Below are 20,459 nucleotides of genomic sequence, written 5' to 3' on the forward strand. Positions count from 1 at the left end.
ACTAGTCTCTATGGGGCGACGGATGTCAGCGGACACATGTTCATTAATGCCCACCGCCATCCAATCTGATCCTGCATGCAAATAACAGACCGATGATGGACCCTTTTCCTCATCTTTCTGGTGGATGGAATCGGATGGCATTGGATGGAAACGGACAGGGGATTTGTTTACATCTGATTGCCCCATAGACGAGAGCAGGCTGTGTCCATGTCCACTCTGCATTAGCGAAGCGGACACGGACCTGTCATGTGCCTGCTCAGCAGGGATCAGCTAAGAGATCCCCCACACTGAGTGAGCGGATCCCGCTTCAGGGGAATCTTGTTTAAAAAAAAACATACAAAAAATAAAAAAAAACTGTTTTCTGATACATTTGTTGTTTTCCAGGAGTTCATAGTATCACAAGGGAACAAGAGAAGAAGGTGAGCATGTCTGCACTATATATACTCTCTATATCCTAAAATGTATGTAAGCTCTAACAATGAACTTCCCTTATTGGCTCAATTTTTTCTTGTAAATATACCAATAGAAGCTTATTGTTATATCTGTTTATTATGTTCAAAAAATACCCGTTGATCTTGCCAGAAATTCAGAAAGGTCCTCTGTACACTTCCTGTGTCACCTTAAACAGCCCTCCCAGGACCTATCTTGGATTACAGAATTAATATTCATTTGGTAGAGATCTGACGCTGTTAGCGGTTGTATAGATTAGCAAAAGTCATTTGGCAGGGCTGACACCATTCAGTACAACAGTATTTATGATATTATGTCTGATAGTGAATTGAAAAACACAGATCAATAACCCTTAGCCATCAATTGCATTTCAGCACTGATCAGTGCTGAACATTCATTATAATGAAAGCTGTTTTCTGATTGGATGCTGTGCATGTTACTCTTTAGTGTTGGTCATTTTGGATTGGCTTGTCACTAAAATTGTACTTTGCAATTTACATCCAAAAACCACATCCATCCACATGCCCTCATCTCAACCACTTGCTTGAAGGGAATGCAAAGCTTTTTCATCAATTGTCTGAGATTTGTCTGAGATATGCATAAAAGGGATCAGCTTAATAAATACAACAATCAGCCATAAAATTGTGACCGTTGACAGGTAAAGTGAATAATATTGAATATCTTGTAACAATGACCCCTGAAAGTGGGTGGGATATGTTAGGCAGCAAGTGAACTTTTTTGTCCCTGCAGTTGATCTGTTAAAAGCAGAAAAATGGGCAAGTGTAAGGATTCGATTGACTTTGACAAAGGCCAAATTATAATGGCTAGATGACTGGGTCAGAGCAACTCCAAAACTGCAGCTCTTGGAGGATGTTCCTGGTCTGCAGACCTATGAACAGTGGCGGCTGGTGCTCCATGGGCCGGGGGGGCGGACCACACCAGCCCACACACCATATCCCCTCCCCCGGGTTGCCAGCTCACTCACCAAGTGAAGGGCAGGCAGCAGCAGCGGCGACTTCTCCTTAGTCTCCTGCGTTTCCTCCCTCCCCCTCCTCCTTGGCCAATGGCATGGCTTCTCCTTTCGGCCAATCGGGAAACCGGTCTCAGGTTCCTGATTGGCCAGGAGGAGGATCCGTGTGACAATAGCAAATATTAATTCGCTATTGTCACACAACTGGGTGGGTTCAGGGCGCAGTGCTCTGCACCCCAAGCTCACCCTTTTTTGAAGCCTATTAGAGCCAACCCCATTGGAATCCATGCATCCGGCTTCCTGCATGTAGATTAGGGGGCCGGACGCATGGATGGGGGGGTGGCGCCCCTGCTCCCCCAATGGACGGGCCACCACTGCCTATGAAAGTGGTCCAGGAAAGGAAAACCAGTGAACCAATGACATGGTATTGAGTGACCAAGGCTCATTGATGCACATGGGAAGCAAAGGCATGCCGTGTGGTCAACTCAAATAGAAGATCTACTGTAGCTCAAATTGCTGAAAAAGTTAATGCGCGTTCCAATAGAAAGAGGTCAGAGAAAATCGTGCGTCGTAGTTTGTTGTGTAGGGGAACGCTTAGCCGTTGACGGTCAGGGTGCCCATCGAAGGCAGACCAGTAACTTTCGGCCTAGGGGGCAAGTACAAACCAGAGGCCCATGGTGCAGCAACTGGGCTCCCCTCCCACTCTCCCAATCCTCCTCCTGACCCCCATTCCAAGCTGAAGCCCTGCTCCAGATTCTTTTACCTACCGGCCGAATCCGGGTTCCCGGCCTGGCCAACAGGGGGAGGTTGGCGGGAGCTGGGACAGCTCAGTTTGGGCTGGCCGGGGCAGAAGAATTTTCAGTGGGGCATGGAACTGGCCTCTGCTCAGACACAATTTACACCATCCATGCTGGGAGGGGGGCGTGCGCTCTGTCCTTGTCTTTAACCCCCACTCAGTAGGTCAGCGGTGGGGACATTTTGCTTCTCTTCACCAGGAATCCTTTAGACGTGTCTGTGGCAGAAGCGGTGCAGCCTTTTAATGGGGCATCTGAGTGGCCCAGGGGGCAATTTCCCCCCCTGCCCCCTGGCCCAGTTCTTCCCTGGTGCCCATGCTGACTCATGTCCACAGCCAAAAGCACTTGCAATAGGTAAGTGAGCATCACAACTGGAGCAAGGAGCAATGGAAGGAGGAGGTCTGATGAATCATGATTATTCTTACATCATGTTGATGGCCGAGTGCATGAGTATCGCTTACCCTGGGGAAAAGATGCCACCAAGATGCAGTATGGAAAGAAGTCAAGCCAGCGGAGGCAATGTGATGCTTTAGGGAATATTCCACTGGGAAACCTTGGATCCTGCCATTCACGCGGGTGTTACTTTTGACACATACCACCTACCTAAACATTGTTTCTAACAAAGTACACCCCCAAAGTATTCCCTGATGGCAGTGGCCTCTTTTAGCAGAATAATAAGCCCTGCTACACTGCAAAAATGGCACAGGAATGGGATTAGGAACAATAAGTTTGAGGTGTGGACTTAGCCTCCAAATTTTCCAGATCTCAATCAAATCAAGCATTTGTATCAGGCATTTGTATTTTGTATTCTATCGTTTTACGTTTTTAAATAGGGGCACATACACAAGCCTTATTTTTAAATAAATAAAATAATGACAAATGATTCCTAGAGCACTGTAAGGTAGCTAAAGAGACAGCACAGCAGAAGCTCTCTACTTTCAGGCCTGTTGTCTGTCATTAAAAACTCTCACACTGCTTTTACTTCTACTTAAACTCTGTAAACAGCAGAAGATGGAGCGTTAAGCTCCATCTACTTGGCTGCATGTGTAACCATATTACAAAGCAAGGTAATAAATGTTTTAGTGCTGACTATAATAGAGTGTATAAAAGAAATTGTAGCAAACCACTACACATTCTCTATGGGCTGGTTCTCAACCAGATGCAGTCCAGTGCGTTTTTTTTTTTCTGCATCAAAAACACATGGACAGTAGGTTATATGGGTTCCAATGGGATCGTTTACACCAGTGTAGTGCGTTCCAGTGCAGTAAAAAAAAAAAAAAAAAATGAGCGCATGCTGCATTTTTTTTCTGAACCGTACTGAAATGCAGCAGAACGCACCGGAAAGCATCTAAAATTTACTGTAACCCATCTAAACACATTGGAATGCATTACAGCAATCGACAGGAAAACTTGGGGAAAATAAAAACGAGGGGATAAAATAAAATGCACTGGAACGCATGGAACCTACATGCAGAAACGCATCCAGAGTGAGTTTTTGCAGTGTGAACTGTGAGCAAAAATACATCCGGAACGTACCTAGAACGCATTTTTGTGGTGTGAACCGGTCTAACCCTAGGTTGACAATTGCACATGTGAGCAGGTGGGTATGGGAATTGCACCTATTCCTGCATCTGCAGCCAAATCACGCTGCTCTGCTGCTTTATTCTTCATGGCACCCCCATGCATTAGGTATCGACCGATATCGGTATCGTTGCCGATACCGATATTTTGGCCATTGCATATCGATATCCGCCGATATGAGCCGATATTTTGAACTTTTAAAGTTTTGCAAAATAAACACAATTTTCGACATAAATCTGTTACTGAACCCACCTTTGGTGGGTGGCTGGCTGGCTTGCACCCTTTGGTGGGTGGGTGGGTGGTTGGCTGGCTGGCTGGCACCCTGTGGTGGGTGGCTGGCTGGCACCCTGTGTGGTGGGTGGCTGGCTGGCACCCTGTGTGGTGGGTGGCTGGCTATTACAGGCCTGTGGGTGGCTGGCTGGCACCGGACAGCTGGGGGTGGGTGGGTGTATATATGTGGCGGCTGTGTTAACCGCTTGCCGACCGCCGCACGACTATATACTGCGGCGGTCAGCCCCTCACAGGCAGAGTGACGTAGCGGTACGTCACTAGCCTGGGAGGGTCTGGGGAGCGAGCGCTAGTATGTAGATCCGTTGATCAGTGTCCTTACAGCTCAAGCCACAGCCAATCACAGTAGAAAGCACGCCCCTAGGGATACACACAGCCCCTCCCTCCCAAATAAAGTTAACCCCTTCACTACCAGTGTATTTTTACAGTGCATATGTATAGCACTGATTACTGTAGAAATGTCACTGGTACCCCCAAAAGTGTCAAAAATGTCAGTCAAGGGTCCGATCTGTCCGCCCCAATGTCGCAGTACCGCAAAAAAATCGCAGATCGCCGCCATTACGCGTTAAAAAAAAAAACAACAAAAATGACAGAAATCTTTCCCTTTGTTAGTAAACGCGATAACTTTTGCGCAAACCAATAAAAATACGCTTTTTGCGATTTTTTTTTTTTTACCAAACATAGGTAGCATAAAACAAATTGGCCGAAAATGTTAAAAAATTTTGATTTTTACATTTTTTTTTTGGGGAATTTCATATAAAAAAATGTGAAAAATATTGTTATTTTTGCAAAATTGACGCTCTTTTTTTGTTTATAGCGCGTGATCAAAAAATCGCACAGGTGATCAAATACCACCAAAAGAAAGCTCTGTTTGTGGGAAAAAAAGGACGCCAAATTCGTTTAGGTACAGCGTCGCACGACCGTGCAATTGTCCGTTAAAGTCACGCAGTGCCGAATCGCAAAATACCCCCTGGTCGTTTAGCAGCCAAATCCTCCGGGGCTTAAGTGGTTAAACACACTGTGTGCACTATACATTCACTGTCCTGAGACTCCAGACGAGGCTGAGTGAGGCAGCCTAAGAAGGCAGAAGCTGTCTCGGTGCGCGGAGACGCATGACGCAACATACACAATGACGTCACTGCAATATCGGTAACCTCCGGGGCGGATTCCGATATATCGGGGAAAGTGCATATTGGCCCTCAATATATCGGCCTTGCCGTTAATCGGTTGATTCCTACCATGCATCTGAACCCACAGTGTGCTTGTGGGTGCGGGAACTGCAGGGAAATCCCATGGTCAAAAGCACCATATGATTTTTCTGCGACCGTGTTTTCAAAAAGGTGAGAGCACCTTTTTTCTTTTTTTTGTTTGGTGGAAAACACAGGCATGGCAGCCCATTCAAATGACCAGGCTGCCGTGTCTGTGAAAAGGGGTCCGAGCAGCCAGCATACGTGTGAACCAGGGCTATGTAATTGCAAGCTGAGTGTTCCCCCAAGGTGGTTTCATCTTTATATTTAATACAGTAACAAAAATATGGAACAGCAAGCATGTGATCGTGACAAAGTTGCATGGAAATTTCAAATTTTTTTCGTTTTGGAGTGGCATTATTAAGAGAAAATCGCACCAAAGCTTCAATTCTAGTATATGTCCTGCTGAAGCGAGGACAAAAATCTCACCAAAGTTAGGGGAAATCCTCTCTGACATACTGTAAACTAGGTGTTTCTATTGGATTTCCCATCACTTCCTGACTCCTTGACAATGCTCACCGGTCAAGCAAAAGGAATCACCCCAATAAAAATGATATTGGGCCACTTTGTAAGATATGGTCGCCAGCACTCGTAGTCATGCCCCAGCAAGATTTCAATTTACAAGACCAGCGCTCTTACTCTTAGGCTATGGAGTCTTTTTTGACCCATAAAAACCTGACAGAGAGTATAATCTTTTCCTTTTCTATCCAAATAAAGAAAAAGTTTTACCTACACTTTAACAATAATCACAAAATATTTGCTCAGTGAAAATACACTTTATTTGCCCTGTAAGTTGATATTGTCTCACACTGTTAATGGTGAGTTGTTGTCCTGTGTTACAGAAATACTTTATCATCATGCAGAGCGTCTTCTTCCCAGATGAGAGGATCATTGGCCGGTAGGGTTTTTTTTTTTAGTTTTTTTCTCATTTTTAAATTCAAGGGTGGTGTTAGTAACTGGCCTTGTCTCCAATCTGTTTAGCTATGATATAAAAGGCTGTCACGTAAGTCGCTGGACTGAGCCAGAACCAGAGGGAAGCCGAGTCCTGCAGGTCTTCAAGGATGTGAACTTTGAAGGAAATGTCATCTGTTTAGGTGAGTAGAGCTTTGGCAATCAGATATGAAGAACGTAGATTGTGTGTATTCTATATCTCATAGTTCTGTTAGTACTACATGCTGCTGTTACATGGCATTAGGAATGGATCACTAGTTTTCAGTGAAGCCAATGCTTTCAGTATAGGGTAACCATCACTAAAAGTTCAGGTGATGAGTTCGTTTTTGGGATAAGATATCCTTAGTTAAATTTGGGGGCCAATTTACAATGCTATCCACTCCCTATTATACTCTGCTAGGTTACGCACACCGTGGCCCACATTTTATGGCCTGTTTAAAATGCAGGCTTAGTGCAGCAGGGAAAACTCCATGATTGGAGGAGAAAAGCTCACGTGACAGGATCTCCTCCCAGGTTTTTTAATTCTGAATTCATTAATGTTTATTTTGCTACCCTGGCTTCAAACTCCTAAAGCCATTGGAGCACAATGAATATTTGTAAAGCACACCCCTGTACCTTGTAAATGTGCAGTGTTTAAAACAGTGGCATGGATTAGTTGATCAGTGTGTAGCTACTCTATCTTGTCTAATCCCCAGGTTCTGGTGGCCCTCCAGCTGTTGCAGAACTACAATTCTCATGAGGCATTGCAAGGCTGACAGTTACAAGCATGACTTCCATAGGCAGAGGCAAGATGGGACTTGTAGCATACTTGCCAACTGTCCCTTTTTTCCAGGGACAGTCCCTGCAAATAGGAGCCTGTCCCAGGTAATTTATATTGTCCCTGGAAGCTCCTGGTAATCGGGCTGCCCGTAAATGTTACGCAGAAGTAGCGCAGCTGAATGGGAGACTTATTCCAAATCTGCTACTGTGGCCTTAAGTTTGAAATTCCCTTTTTTAATCTCCTGTAATTCTTTCTATGTTGAGTAGACTCTATAATCTGATAAGTAGGCAAGATTAATTATGCAGAGTGGGCGGAGCTTCAGGGAAGTGGGTGTGGTAATTGATAGCTCTGCTGCAAATGTTGGCAACTATGTTGTAGTTCCTGCAACAGCTGGAGGGCTGCTAGTTTGGGACCCCTGTTTTAGACTGATGTATAGGCCATCTTCAGGTGACAGGGCCATATTGTGAGTGTCTCCCTGTGCCAGCAGAGGGTTTTTTTTGTCTTTCCTTCAAAGAACAAAGTGAATGCTAGTGCTGTCTCCTACAGTATGCAGGTGTTGATTGAGAATTCTGATTTTGTGATTGACAATTGCAGCTTTTTATACTTATTTAAAGAGCTTTGTCTGCTCAAATTAGTAGTTCCTGGTTAAAAACTTTGGCTGTGTTATCTGTTTTTGGCTGTCGAGTCCTTTGTAACACATGCCCACACCGCTACCAGGAAGTGCGGCTGGGAGTCACAACCAAGCAGCCCTAATGCTTACCGCCCACGTAACAGATGGCACCATCTGTCAAACTTGCCTACTGAAGTAAAATAGATCATGCCACAAATGCTTGGCTCACCGTTGTGGCACAGTATTGTTTTTATAAAAAATACCTCTTTTTGGTTGTAAAAAAAAAAAACAATCCCTTCCTGAATGCCTTTAAACCTCTTCACAGCCGCCTCTGAGAAGTGATCTATTGCAAATCAGTTTTCAGGGAGTGGTTAACACTGCTAACATTGGTGTTACCCCATGGTTGATAAAAACTGTAGAGCTCCCTCTGTAGTAAGACTGCGAAGGTTCCCTTTGGACTACAAGGTTGTGTACTTCCTGATTCCTGGATGCCATCAGAGCGGTCTTTTCATTTACTCACTGAGTAAATGCATTTTTCCAAACTCTTCCTAGCGCCAGCAGTTTGTCTCAATTCCCTGCCACACTCTGTTACTTTTGGATTGATTTATGCTCCTCAAGTTTTTTCAGGCAGTCAGGACATAGTCACATTACTAGCTGTTGTGTCACCAAAAACACAGGCAGACCTGCATTGTAGTTTGCTCTAGACAGCCTTGCATCTGTCACAAAATTGGTCCCCATGCAAAAGGTATTGGAAGGTCATCTGTGAACAGTAATAGGGTGGCTGGTCCTTCTCCACTGGAAAATGTTTAGGTCTTCTGGTGTCCCAGCCGTTACCAGACCCCTAATTTTGTGGGAATGACCTGTAATGTTGCTTGGGCCACTGGTTCTTGCTTGGGTGCTCATCTTGGCACTGACTGCAATGAATGCAGTTGGTCATAGGGTGCTATACAGTTCCAGGGCAATAGTCCATCCCGATGGTTCCTGACCAATGATGACTTCTCTGGAGGTATGCCAACCATGATGGGCAAAGTCTGGACCCATATTAGGAACGGCATCAAGGAACAATAAGACAGGTTCGTCCTGTTAGCTTTACAGCAAGTATCAGTATCTATATCTCCATTACTTGCAGTACATTAAATTATCCCCCGAATAGTGTTTGTTTCTATGTAAATCTGTCAGAATATGTTTGAGGTTTTTTGCTTATCGGATTTTTAAACATTCAAACTGATGGTAAATATTCCAGCATTCAGGGCTTGGTCTCAGGTGGATGATTAGGTGTTAAATCACACCACAGGTCACACTTCTATCACCCACCCTCTGCCCAGAGCCCTTATTAGATACTCAGGCATTTCCTCCTACCCTTTTGTGATGAGGACTTTGATACAGGATGGTTGACACCTGGGGCACTGAGTATCCTTCTGTGGGGACACACCATTTCTGCACCCTACTTCTTCTTCTGTACCCTAGAGGGGAAAAAGCGTTTCCTACCAATGATGGAACATTTAGACTGCTCAGAGTGAGGATTTTTCTCTTGTACCGAAGCAGGGCCATTTTTACCACTAATGTCTGCATCCAATTGTAGCTCCATCTCAGGCATGCAACAAGTAACCTATCTGACCAAGGAAGATGTCTTGGCAACTATTTTAGAATTTATTGGATGACTGACAGCCTTTATACAGCCATCACTGTCCAGAGCTCAAAAGTGTCAGATGTCTTCTCGATTCTAACCTTTTCCACCTAAGTTGGGATCTTCCTGCTTTAGAAGCAGTAGAAACAAAGCAGAATGAAGAGGACCCAGAGAGGGTCTTAGAGGAGGCCGTTGAAGATTTCTTATCTCCAGACTCCTATTCACCTGACACAATGGCTTCATGCAAAATGCTTGCCGATGTAGACATGCTCACATGTGCTGAACACAAAAGCATTGGCATAGTTAAAATTGATTCTCTTCCATCTCACTATGGGCTCTCTAGGTGCTAAGACACCTGCAATGTCTAAAAAGCGATTTCCTATTAATGAACATATAGAATGTGCAGTTTATGACGATTGGGGTACTACTGAAAAGGTTTTTTACTCCTCCAAGGATCATTGCTGAGGTATATCCATTGAAAAAAGAATTCACAAAAAGTGGACTTTTCCGGTGGTAGATCCTGTCATCTCAGTCTTAAACAATTTACTGTCCCTATATATGTTCCTTAAATTTAAGTAAACATAAGTATTAAGACACTCCTAAAGGCTCTTGTTACTTTTGCAGGTTCAGCCCTGCAGCCGGCTGCTGCTGCAATTTCTGTTTGTCAAACTGCAGCAAATTGGACTAAGGAAATTAACAATCAACAGGATCCTGTTTTCCAGGACCAACTTTTTGGAGGAATGCTTATAACCATTGCCTTCCTCTCTATTATGTATTGATGCCCTAGAACAAGTCGTGAAACAAATGTCCAGAATGACTCTCATTGCTGTCAATATGTGCAGAATCTTATGGCTTAAAGCCTGGACACCTGAACCTGCTTTAAAAGACACTTCACTCATTTTGCTCTTTAAAGGAGACCATCTCTTTGGAGAGGCATTTGGCAAGTTCATTAAAAAAAATGCTCAGTTGGATATTGTTTTCTTTCATAACAGAAGGATACAAAACCCCCTTCCTCAGGGCCTTGTACATCCTCTATAGGAAGAGTGCCCCAATGCTCTCCCCAGGGTTCTTCAAAGCCAGAATTTAGCCCCTCCTTTCAGCACAAGACTTGGAACACAAAAGTTTACCAAGTCTACCCCAAAGCCTTTTTGACAATGAAGGGTCACCATCACTTTTAGGAGTGGGGGGTTGTCTGTTGCAGTTTGCATTTCTTCTCATCACAGACATCCAAAACATTTGGGCTAAATAGGTGGTTTCAAATAAGTGCAAAATAGAGGTCCTATTCTGTACCTAAAATCCCTTTTGTGTTTTGCATGGAATTGGTAAGGCCAGTAATTGGTTGTCAAAGACAAGGGGAATATCTGGCATACATTCAAGATACTACTTACATGTTCCCATTTACCCACCTCATCAGCGCTTTCTGCATTTTGCAGTGGGACACAAACACCTCCAATTTGTCACACTGTTACTCAGCCTATCTTGTGTGCCCCGAGTATTCACAAAGGTGCTTGCACTCCTACTTGCCCTCCTAAGAACTCATGGCATTTAGGTCACAGGATATCTCTATGACCTTCTTTCTAAAGGATTTATCTTCCCCAAAAGTACCTGCAAACATCAAAAGGACTATCCAGGCTCTCCAAGCCTTCAGTCAGGTATTCACCTTCAAAAGTTTGCCCTCTTGCCTTCCCTTTGTCAAGACTTAGGCCTCATTCTAGACCATGGGTGTCCAACCTTCTGGCTTCTCAGGGCCACATTGAGTGTAGAGAAATTTTCTCGGGCCGCATATAAAATATATACTATAGTTAAGGTATATAAGTAATAAAACGGTGCTGCGCCCTTCCTGAGCTGCCGCGCCCCCCCAGCACTAATTTAACACAACTAGTGGATGATCCCCTCCAAGGCAGCCTCTGCCTACACTTAGTTGGAAGCTGCCGTGGCCGTGCCCCTGACTAAACTTACTTCCTCCCCAGCAAAAAAAAAAAAATTGTCTGGGGGCAGTGGGCCGCATTGCCTGCGGTTCCAGGCCGCAGGTTGGACATGCCTGTTCTAGACTCTGACATTTTTTCTTCCAGCAACAAACTTGCTTACCTAAGATCACATGCTCGGACCTTAAGATCAAAAGACATCCCTCAGTGAGATTCTCCATGTGAGCCCTGGGCCTTATGGTACCTTATTCTTCATTTAGTTGCATTCAATGCCTCTTAAACACAACATTCTGTTGGCCTGGAACACACACTCCTTTTCTCAGATATTTCCTATGCCTCTCTCCAGTCAAGCACGGAACTCCCTAGCTTGGTGGATTTCCAAGTCCGGCTTAGAAATATGAAAGTCATTACTTCCACCCTTGCCTCTGTTTCTGTGTTACTCTGCGTTGAGAACTTACTGAGTGGGGTTATAAGAGTACACCTAGGGATGTGCCCTGCAAAGCTTTTTCCAGTGTCAAATCACTTGAAGGTAGAAGCCTATTATACAGGGTCTATGAATATCCAGCCTTTGTCCTTTTCCATACTCAAAGATATGAAATTTGCAGGTAAGGTAAAACACCTATTTTTATCTTTCAGTTTTCCAACACCCAGGATGTTACAAAGAAACCCTGTTGCTGTAGGGCCATAAAATTCTTATGTTTATTATCTCTTCCCACAGATCAACAGCGGTCTTGGTTGCTTCGTCAAACAGAGGTAGACTCCCGCTTCTTGCGTGAGCTGAATGTTCTGGACTACAGCCTGCTAGTAGGATTTCAGCCTCTACATGCCGATGAGAAGAGCCAAAACTGGTCCTTAGCTAACCTCATTGTCCGCACTAAAAGGTGACCAAAGACAACAAATGTGTTGGAAAGGAATAGTCAGTTAAATAGTGTCGTTTCAGTGAGAACATACCTTGGATTATTAGTGTTTGTTAACATAATTTTTATTGTGATTTTCGTAGTTTTACAAGCTAGATGGCCTATATTTTTGTGAATGTATTAAAGCAGAGTTCCAGCTTTTTTTTTTTTTTTCAAAAACACCCACGTAATCGTCGCAACTAATCCTATACAAATTGGTATTGGTAATAAATGTATTTTTTATCATCCTTTTTTCTTTTTAGAAAAGCTCGCTCAGCTGTCCTCAGCGAACGCAGTTCCATCTTCAGTGTGGACATCTGAAGTCCACTTGTTCCTCCTTCTGGGATATGACGCTGCTGGGTATCCAGCATGCACCTCCCTATCTCACGCATTGCAATCCAAGCGCAGCAATGGAAATACTGCATTGCTAGAAGCAAAGGCCGCCCATTGACTCCTAGGATTGATAACACTCCTATCCCAGGAGCCAATGCGCGGGCAGAAAAGGCGTATCTCGCCGCGGTACAGCAGAAGCGGAGCTTTTGCCTTCAAAATAAGGTACATAGATTACAGGGGGGGGGGGGGGGAGTGTCCAATGAGAAATGATACAGTGATCACAAACGTGGGGATGCAAAATTTAAAATGTGGTTGGAACCCTGCTTTAAGTATAAGGAGTTGTAGTTTAGCCACTAGACGCAGGGGTGTCAAACTCAATTTAATCGAGGGCCGCATCAGCAATATGATTGCCTTCAAAAGGGACGGTTGTATCCATGAACCTAGATGTCCAGAGCATTGCTTACCCGTACATAAGACTTCGGGAGCCTCTCCACCATCAGAAGTTGAGTCCCCCACCCTCCCTTACATTACAGTGCACCACCCTTACCTTGTGCTCCTCCTGGGAAGAAGCTAGAGGCATTGCTGGAAAGCAGAAAGCACAGGGTCTGGAGGAGGTCTGGAGCTCTCCTGCAGGTGCAGGAGAGGTGTGAGGGCCACATGAAATGGCCCGCGGGCCTTGTGTTTGACACATGTGCACTAGAGGGAGCTTTGGGTGGCTGCTTGATAACTGTACAGATAAGAAAACAGACATGCAATGCATGGACTTCAGTGAGTCAGGCCAGCTCATAGACCTTGTACTTAGCCATACTGTAAAGCAAAAACATTGTATAGCACTGCAAGCAGAGCCTGTATAATACATCTATTAAAAAAAAATATATATTCACAGGAATCAGTAATTTATAGCAATAAGAGTGTTTTGTTACATCAAACTGATTTAATAGGCATGTTTATTTAAAAAAACTTGAAGACTTTAGTATACTTTCCAATAAAAAGTGAACCTATTCTATGCTTGTTCAGGAAGCAATAGCATGTTCAAAGGAGAGATGCTCCCACCACTCCTTCCCTCCCGTAGTTTTTTTATTATCCCTGTGCCACAAAGTTTTCCTACTTGAGCATCCAAACATCCAGCACTTTCAGGTATGGGGAGCATACTGTATTTTTCCCCTTCTCCTACTTTGCAGTGCCAAAACTGTGAGGTGTCAATCGCCTGAACAAATCTGTCACATATAAGTGTACAGAGGGTTCAGCTTGGTGCTTACACTGGGATTTTTCATTTGCTCCAGCAGGTAAACATGGATATAGAGGGAGGCAGTGGATATTTAGGCAACAACCTACTTTGCCCCTATTAGCAAAAATACACTGAACAAAATTATAAACGCACGCACCACTTTTGTTTTTGCCCCCCATTTTTCATGAGCTGAACTGAAAGATCTAAGACTTTTTCTATGTACACAAAAGGCCTATTTCTTTCAAATATTGTTCACAAATCTTTCTACATCTGTGTTAGTGAGCACTTCTCCTTTGCTGAAATAATCCATCCACCTCACAGGTGTGGCATATCAAGATGCTGATTAGACAACATGATTATTGCACAGGTAATGCCTTATGCTGGCCACAATAAAAGGCCACTCTAAAATGTGCAGTTTTATCACACAGCGCAATACCACAGATGTCGCAGGTTTTGAGGGAGCGTGCAATTGGCTTGCTGACTGCAGGAATGTCCACCAGAGCTGTTGCCTGTGAATTGAATGTTCATTTTTCTACCATAAGCCATTTCCAAAGGCGCTTAAGAGAATTTGGCAGTACATCCAACCAGCCTCACAACCGCAGACCACGTGTAACCACACCAGCCCAGGAACTCCACATCCAGCATCCTCACCTCCAAGATCGTCTGAGACCAGCCACCCGGACAGCTGCTGCAACAATCAGTTTTCATAACCAAAGAATTTCTGCACACACTGTCGGAAACCGTCTCAGGGAAGCTCATCTGCATGCTCGCTGTCCTCATCGGGGTCTCGACCGGACTGCAGTTCATCATCGTAACCGACTTGAGTGGGAAAATGCTCACATTCAATGGCGTCTGGCACTTTGGCACACTTGTTTTCACTGTACAGGGCAGATGGCAGACAGCGTGTATGGCGTGTGGGTGAGCGGTTTGCTGATGTCAACATTGTGGATCGAGTGGCCCATGGTGGCGGTGGGGTTATGGTATGGGTAGGCGTATGTTATGGACTACGAACACAGGTGCATTTTATTGATGGCATTTGGAATGCACAGAGATACCGTGAAGAGATCCTGAGCCCCATTGAGCATCCATGACCATCACCTCATGTTGCAGCATGATAATGCACAGCCCCATGTTGCAAGTATCTGTGTACAATTCCTGGAAGCTGAAAACATCCCAGTTCTTGCATGGCCAGCATACTCACAGGACATGTCACCCATTGAGAATGTTTGGCATGCTCTGGATCGGCATATATGACATCATGTTCCAGGTCCTGCCAATATCCAGCAACTTCGCACAACCATTGACAAGGAGTGGACCAACATTCCATAGGCCACAATCCACAACCTGACCAACTCTATGAGAAGGAGATGTGTTGCACTGCATGAGGGAAATGGTGGTCACACCAGATACTGACTGGTTTTAGGACCCCCCCCCCCCAATACAGTAAAACTACATTTCATTGCGGCTAGCCTAAGGCACAGCTGTGAAATAATCATGCTGTCTAATCAGCATCTTGATATGCCGCACCTGTGAGGTGGATGGATTATCTAGGCCAGGGATCCTCAAACTACGGCCCTCCAGCTGTTGAGGAACTACATATCCCATGAGGCATTGTAAAACTCTGACATTTGCAGACATGACTAGGCATGATGGGAATTGTAGTTCCTGAACAACTGGAGGGTCATAGTTTGATGACCCCCTGATTAGTTCCAGTGAAGGGAACTCTTAATGTGTGTGTAAAGGCAGGCATCACAATATAGTGTATATCCTTTTTAGTTGCATGGGAGCGCATCTAGTTGAACCTGATTGTTATAAGTAGAAAATATAATAAAATATATTATTTTCAGATCTGTAAATGGGACAGGCAGTCCTACCACATCTCACTGTGCCTCTGTCCCTGGCACCGTAGAAGAGGAAGGCGATTCTGTGGATAAAGAGGATAACAGCACAGATTGTAGCGGCACCCCAGAAATGACCTCTGCCAGACGTCAGACCTTGAAGAAGATTGGGCAGCAAATCAGCACGGTATCTGACATATCCGATGTTATGGCACAAAACCGTCGCTTGCTGCCAAACTACAGGAACCCTTTACATGTGATGGATGGGCCAGAGCAAAGATACTTTATTGGCATCATCGACATATTCACGGTGTATGGCTTGAGGAAAAAGCTGGAGTATCTTTGGAAGAGCATGCGTTACCGTGGACAAGAGTTCTCCACCGTCAGCCCTTACCGTTATTCACAGAGGCTGTGTCGTTGGGTGGAAACCCATACAGTGTAATGGTTGGCCACTTTGATTTGGAGGACAGTCAGGGTTAACCAGCAGCACTAGGTCTATTATCTGCAATATAACCCTCTTTTATAGGGACTTTGTTCATTTGGCTCATGTTATTTATTACTGCGTACATTTAAAGCTGCGTGGGCCATTGAAGGGAGTAGAGCTTTTACCACAATCAGAAGACTGCAGAGAGATAATGGCTGTGTGTTACCAGAACTGCAGAGAATCTTGCAATTCCTCTCTGTACCAGGTGCTACCAAACTGTACATTTTAAGTTATTTGTACTGCGTACCCCCCAATGCCTAGTCAGTGCCTGCTGGTACATTAAATACAGCCATGTCTGTGACTTCCAACAGATACTTACCTGCTAAATAATATGTCCAGGCACTGTTGTATTATGTGCAGCACTGAGGGCAATACGTATTTGTAAAAACAGTGCTCTTCTGGGTTACTGCCTTCTTACTAGGGATCGACCGATTATCGGCAAAGCTGATAAGGGCTGATATGCACTTTCCCTGATATATATGAATCGGCCCTGAAGGTTACCGAAATTGCCGATATTTCGGAAAGTGCTTGTACCGAAGTGATGCCTGCAGATAGAGGCATCCCCCTGGTGCCGGCGTCCATAGACGACGGTCGGCTGTCTTTTAATGACAACCTATGCGGCTGATAAGCCGCTCAGCTGTCATTACAAGGAGCAGGAGGGGATGCCCCCCCTCCCGTGGCTCGCCCGGGTCTCCCGTCTTACCGGGAGACCCAGGCAACCAGCCTGCACGGCCGCCAAAGACCAGATCAAAGCCGCATTCGTCTCTGATTGGGTCTCCATGCAAAAACCCGGAAGTGATGTCATGACATCACTTCCGGGTACTGGCGCCAGATTAAAAAAAATGACAGCATTCAACAACAGCCAAACTTGGCGTTTTGAATGCTTTAAGTGCAGAGGAGGGGTTTGGGGTCTTTTAGACCCCCAGATCCCTCCACAAGAGTACCTGTGAAGGGGGAAAAAAAATGTTTTTTTAAATGTACGAAAATATCAGCCCATATCGCCCGATATGCGATGACCAAAATATCGATATTGGTAATGAAAAAACAATATCGTTGACCACTACTTCTTACCCCCCGACAGCATTTCCCTGCTCCGTGCCTTTAACAAATTCGGTGTAACTGCATGCAGTTGCTATATTTCAGATGCCTTTTTAAAATAAAAAATGAAACCCCAAAATAAATGTGTGTGTATAGAGGTTGAAAATGCATGACTGTAGACTGCATGAGTGAAGTCCTGATGAATGCATCCCCTGATTATCAAACTTCTTTTATGGCTGGTAGAAATTATTTACTTCCATCACAAGAACATTAAATTTTCTTGCAATGGTATATAACCTGATAACATTTTATTATTATCCAGATTTTTCTGCACATAGAATTTCTGCATTTTAAAATGTGCAACTGGGATTTTTTTTTATGCTGTGCCTGTATGCATGTACAATAGCAGAAATTATTTAATCCCAACTGAACTTTGTCTAAATACATTCCAGATGCATTAAAATAAAGATTTGCAAAGTCTTACGGTCTTTTTTTCTCTAGAATGTGGCCAGAAAGTGAGTAGGAAATCCTGCAGGCTGTAGCGCAGCGTTTCTCAACCTTTTTTCAGTCAAGGCAACCTTTAAAAATTATGGACAGTCTCGAGGCACCCCATTCTGAAATGTAAAAACGATTCAATAGTTTTGCATAATGCAGCAACAGCCACACACTCAGAGGCGTAACTTGAACCTTCAGGGCCCCGTTGCAAGAAACCAGGCCCTTTCCATTCAAGCCTGGGGCTCTTCCCACTGATCCTGGGGACCCTATACTCGCGTTACGGGGGCCCTTTATTACGGTCCTGCAGCGGGACCCTTTCACAAGTTCTAAAGTGGGCCCCTTCCTGCCATCTTGGGGCCTCCCCATCCCCAATGCCAGGGCCCAGTTGCAAATGTGACCTTTGCGATCCTGGAAGTTCACCCACTGGTGTCAGTAGTTTTTATTTTTCGGTATTTTAATTGTATTATTTTTTTTTTTTTTATCATTTTCTTTTATTTTTTTTACAATGTCACTGACTAGGAGTCTGTCTAAAAATTACAAATTTACCGACCCCCTTCCTGGTTCTCTATTGCGGCACATCCCCTGCAGCAGCCGGCAGGAGAGGGGAGGGAGCACAGTGGGGGGGGGGGGGGGTTACCGACGAACCAGGGGAGCACACAGGGGCCCAGAGACAGCAGAACACAAGTGAACTGGATAGGAGGAGTGGTGGGGGCAGCATACAGATTTACACCAATCTCCTCCATTTTCCTCCTGCAGCTACAGAAAAAAGGACAGTGATTTCTCTACATTCTGCCCCCGCCGCCCCTCCTATCCAGGTGTACAGGGGAGCTGCACAGGCTCGCAGGAGCATGGGGCCCAGTTGCAATTGCAACCCCTTTAGTTACGCCCCTGCACAGATTCATAACACCCCAACGTTAGAGATGATTTATTCTTCCAAAGCAAATACACTTTTGCAAACTGGTACTTAGTATACCAATGTTTCTCTTCTCCCTCCAGTTTTTCTTCAGCCCTCAGCCAATGTGAACCCAATTCTGATAGAGAGGGGCAGGTCAAAGTAGGATGCTATGCAGGCGACTGAAATCTTTTCATATCAACTGATGATGCCATTGGTCGTTAGGATGCTGGCAGCTAGAAGGCTGTAATGGTGTACAAAGAAATCCTGTGGCTTTGTGTAACTAAAAGGCAGGCTTCATCCACATGCCAGCTTGTATTTTTAGGGATTTTGCCAAGGCACCCTGTTTGAAAAAGGCTGCTATAGCAAAGGGCCATTGCTCTCTGTGTGGAGGCAGTGGTCTCTGCAGAACTCTGAAATAAAAAGATTTTTGCTAGCCCACGATTGCCTATTTGAAATGAATGTAACTTTACCCTCTTTTCTAGGCTCAGTTGACACCCTCTACTCCTTTAATAAACCAATCATATTGCAAACTTTTATACAGTCCTTGAAAAGGTATTCATACATCTTGAAATTTTTTCACATTTTTTTCATGTTACAACCAAAAACAAAAGTATTTTATGTGATAGATCAACAAACTGGCAATCATTTATCATCCACTTCACAATTCTGTGCCACTTTGTGTTGGTCTATTGCATAAAATCCCCAAAAATACATTCACATTTTTGGTTGCAAAAATGGCAAAATGTGGAAAATGTAAAGGGGTATAAATACTTTTTCAAGGCACTGTAAATATCTGCTTCCAATCAGATGAATCTGTTTCAGCAGTTTAAATCTACTTGGTAGCTTTAAGCAACATGGACTTCATTTAAATGTACACTGCTCAAAAAAATTAAAGGAACACTTTTTAATCAGAGTATAGCATCAATTCAATTTAACTCCTGGAATATTGATCTGGTCAGTTAAGTAGCAGAGGTGGTTGTTAATCAGTTTCAGCTGCCTTGGGTGTTAATGAAATTAACAGGGGCACTAGTTGGAGTTCCAAAACAGGAACGATTTTACAGGTGAAGCTCACTGACTTTTCCCCTACTCATCTTTTCTGACTGCTTTTTACTAGTTTTGCATTTGGCTAGGGTCAGTGTCACTATTGGTAGCATGAGGCCATACCTGGACCCTATAGAGGTTGCACAGGCAGTCCAATTCCTCCGGGATGGCACATCAATACGTGCCATTGCAAGAAGAGCTCAAGATCATGGAGAAGATTCCAGGAGGCAGACAGGCAGTTACTCTAGGAGAGCTGGACAGGGCTGTAGAAGGTCCTTAACCCAGCAGCAGGACCAGTATCCGCTCCTTTGTGCAAGAAGGAACAAGATGAGAACTGCCAGCCTGACAAAATTACCTCTGGCAGGCCACTGGTGTGAATTTCTCTGACCAAACAATCAGAAACAGACTTCATGAGGGTGGCCTGAGGGCCCCACATCCTCTAGTGGGCCGTGTGCTCACTGCCTGGCATCATGGAGCGTAATTGGTATTTGCCATTGAACACCAAAATTGGTAGGTCCACCACTGGCACCCTGTGCTTTTCACAGATGAGGGCAGGTTCACCATGAGCACATGTGAAAAACATGAAAGAGTCTGGAGAAGCTGTGGACAACGTTATGCTGCCTGTAACATCATTCAGCATGAGTGGGTATGGTGGTTGGTCTGTCAATATTGGCATATCAATGGAGGGATGCACAGACCTCTACAGGCTAAACAATGGCACCCTGACTGCCATTATGTTTTGGGATGAAACCCTTGAACCCATTGTCAGACCCTACAATGGTGCAGTGGGTCCTGGGTTACACCTGGTGCATGACAATGCCCTGCCTCATGTGGTGAGAGTATACAGCTAGTTCCCAAAGGATGAAGGAATTGGTACCATTGAATGCCCCCCACGCTCTCCTGACCTAAATCCAATAGAACACCTCTGGGACCTTATTTCAGTCCATCAGACACCACCAGGTTGCACCTCAGTAAAGCCCTGGTCCAGATCTGGGAGGAAATACTCCA

General features: G+C 44.6%; 1 protein-coding gene across 3 annotated transcripts in view; it reads left to right on the plus strand.

The window, feature by feature from the left end:
* PIP5KL1 (phosphatidylinositol-4-phosphate 5-kinase like 1) overlaps nucleotides 1-16,198 on the plus strand; it is a 50,066-nt gene extending 33,868 nt beyond the window's left edge. For all 3 annotated transcript variants that reach the window (XM_082264510.1, XM_082264509.1, XM_082264511.1), the window contains exons 6-10: nucleotides 385-419; nucleotides 6,173-6,228; nucleotides 6,312-6,424; nucleotides 11,922-12,084; nucleotides 15,508-16,198. In XM_082264510.1, the coding sequence (XP_082120636.1) occupies nucleotides 385-419; nucleotides 6,173-6,228; nucleotides 6,312-6,424; nucleotides 11,922-12,084; nucleotides 15,508-15,940 (800 nt within the window). In that variant the 3' untranslated portion in view covers nucleotides 15,941-16,198. The remainder of the gene's footprint in view (nucleotides 1-384; nucleotides 420-6,172; nucleotides 6,229-6,311; nucleotides 6,425-11,921; nucleotides 12,085-15,507) is intronic.
* The last annotated feature ends 4,261 nt before the right edge of the window (nucleotides 16,199-20,459 follow it).

Source organism: Pelophylax lessonae, assembly GCF_965119305.1.
Source record: "Pelophylax lessonae genome assembly, chromosome: 7".
Lineage (NCBI taxonomy): Eukaryota > Metazoa > Chordata > Amphibia > Anura > Ranidae > Pelophylax > Pelophylax lessonae.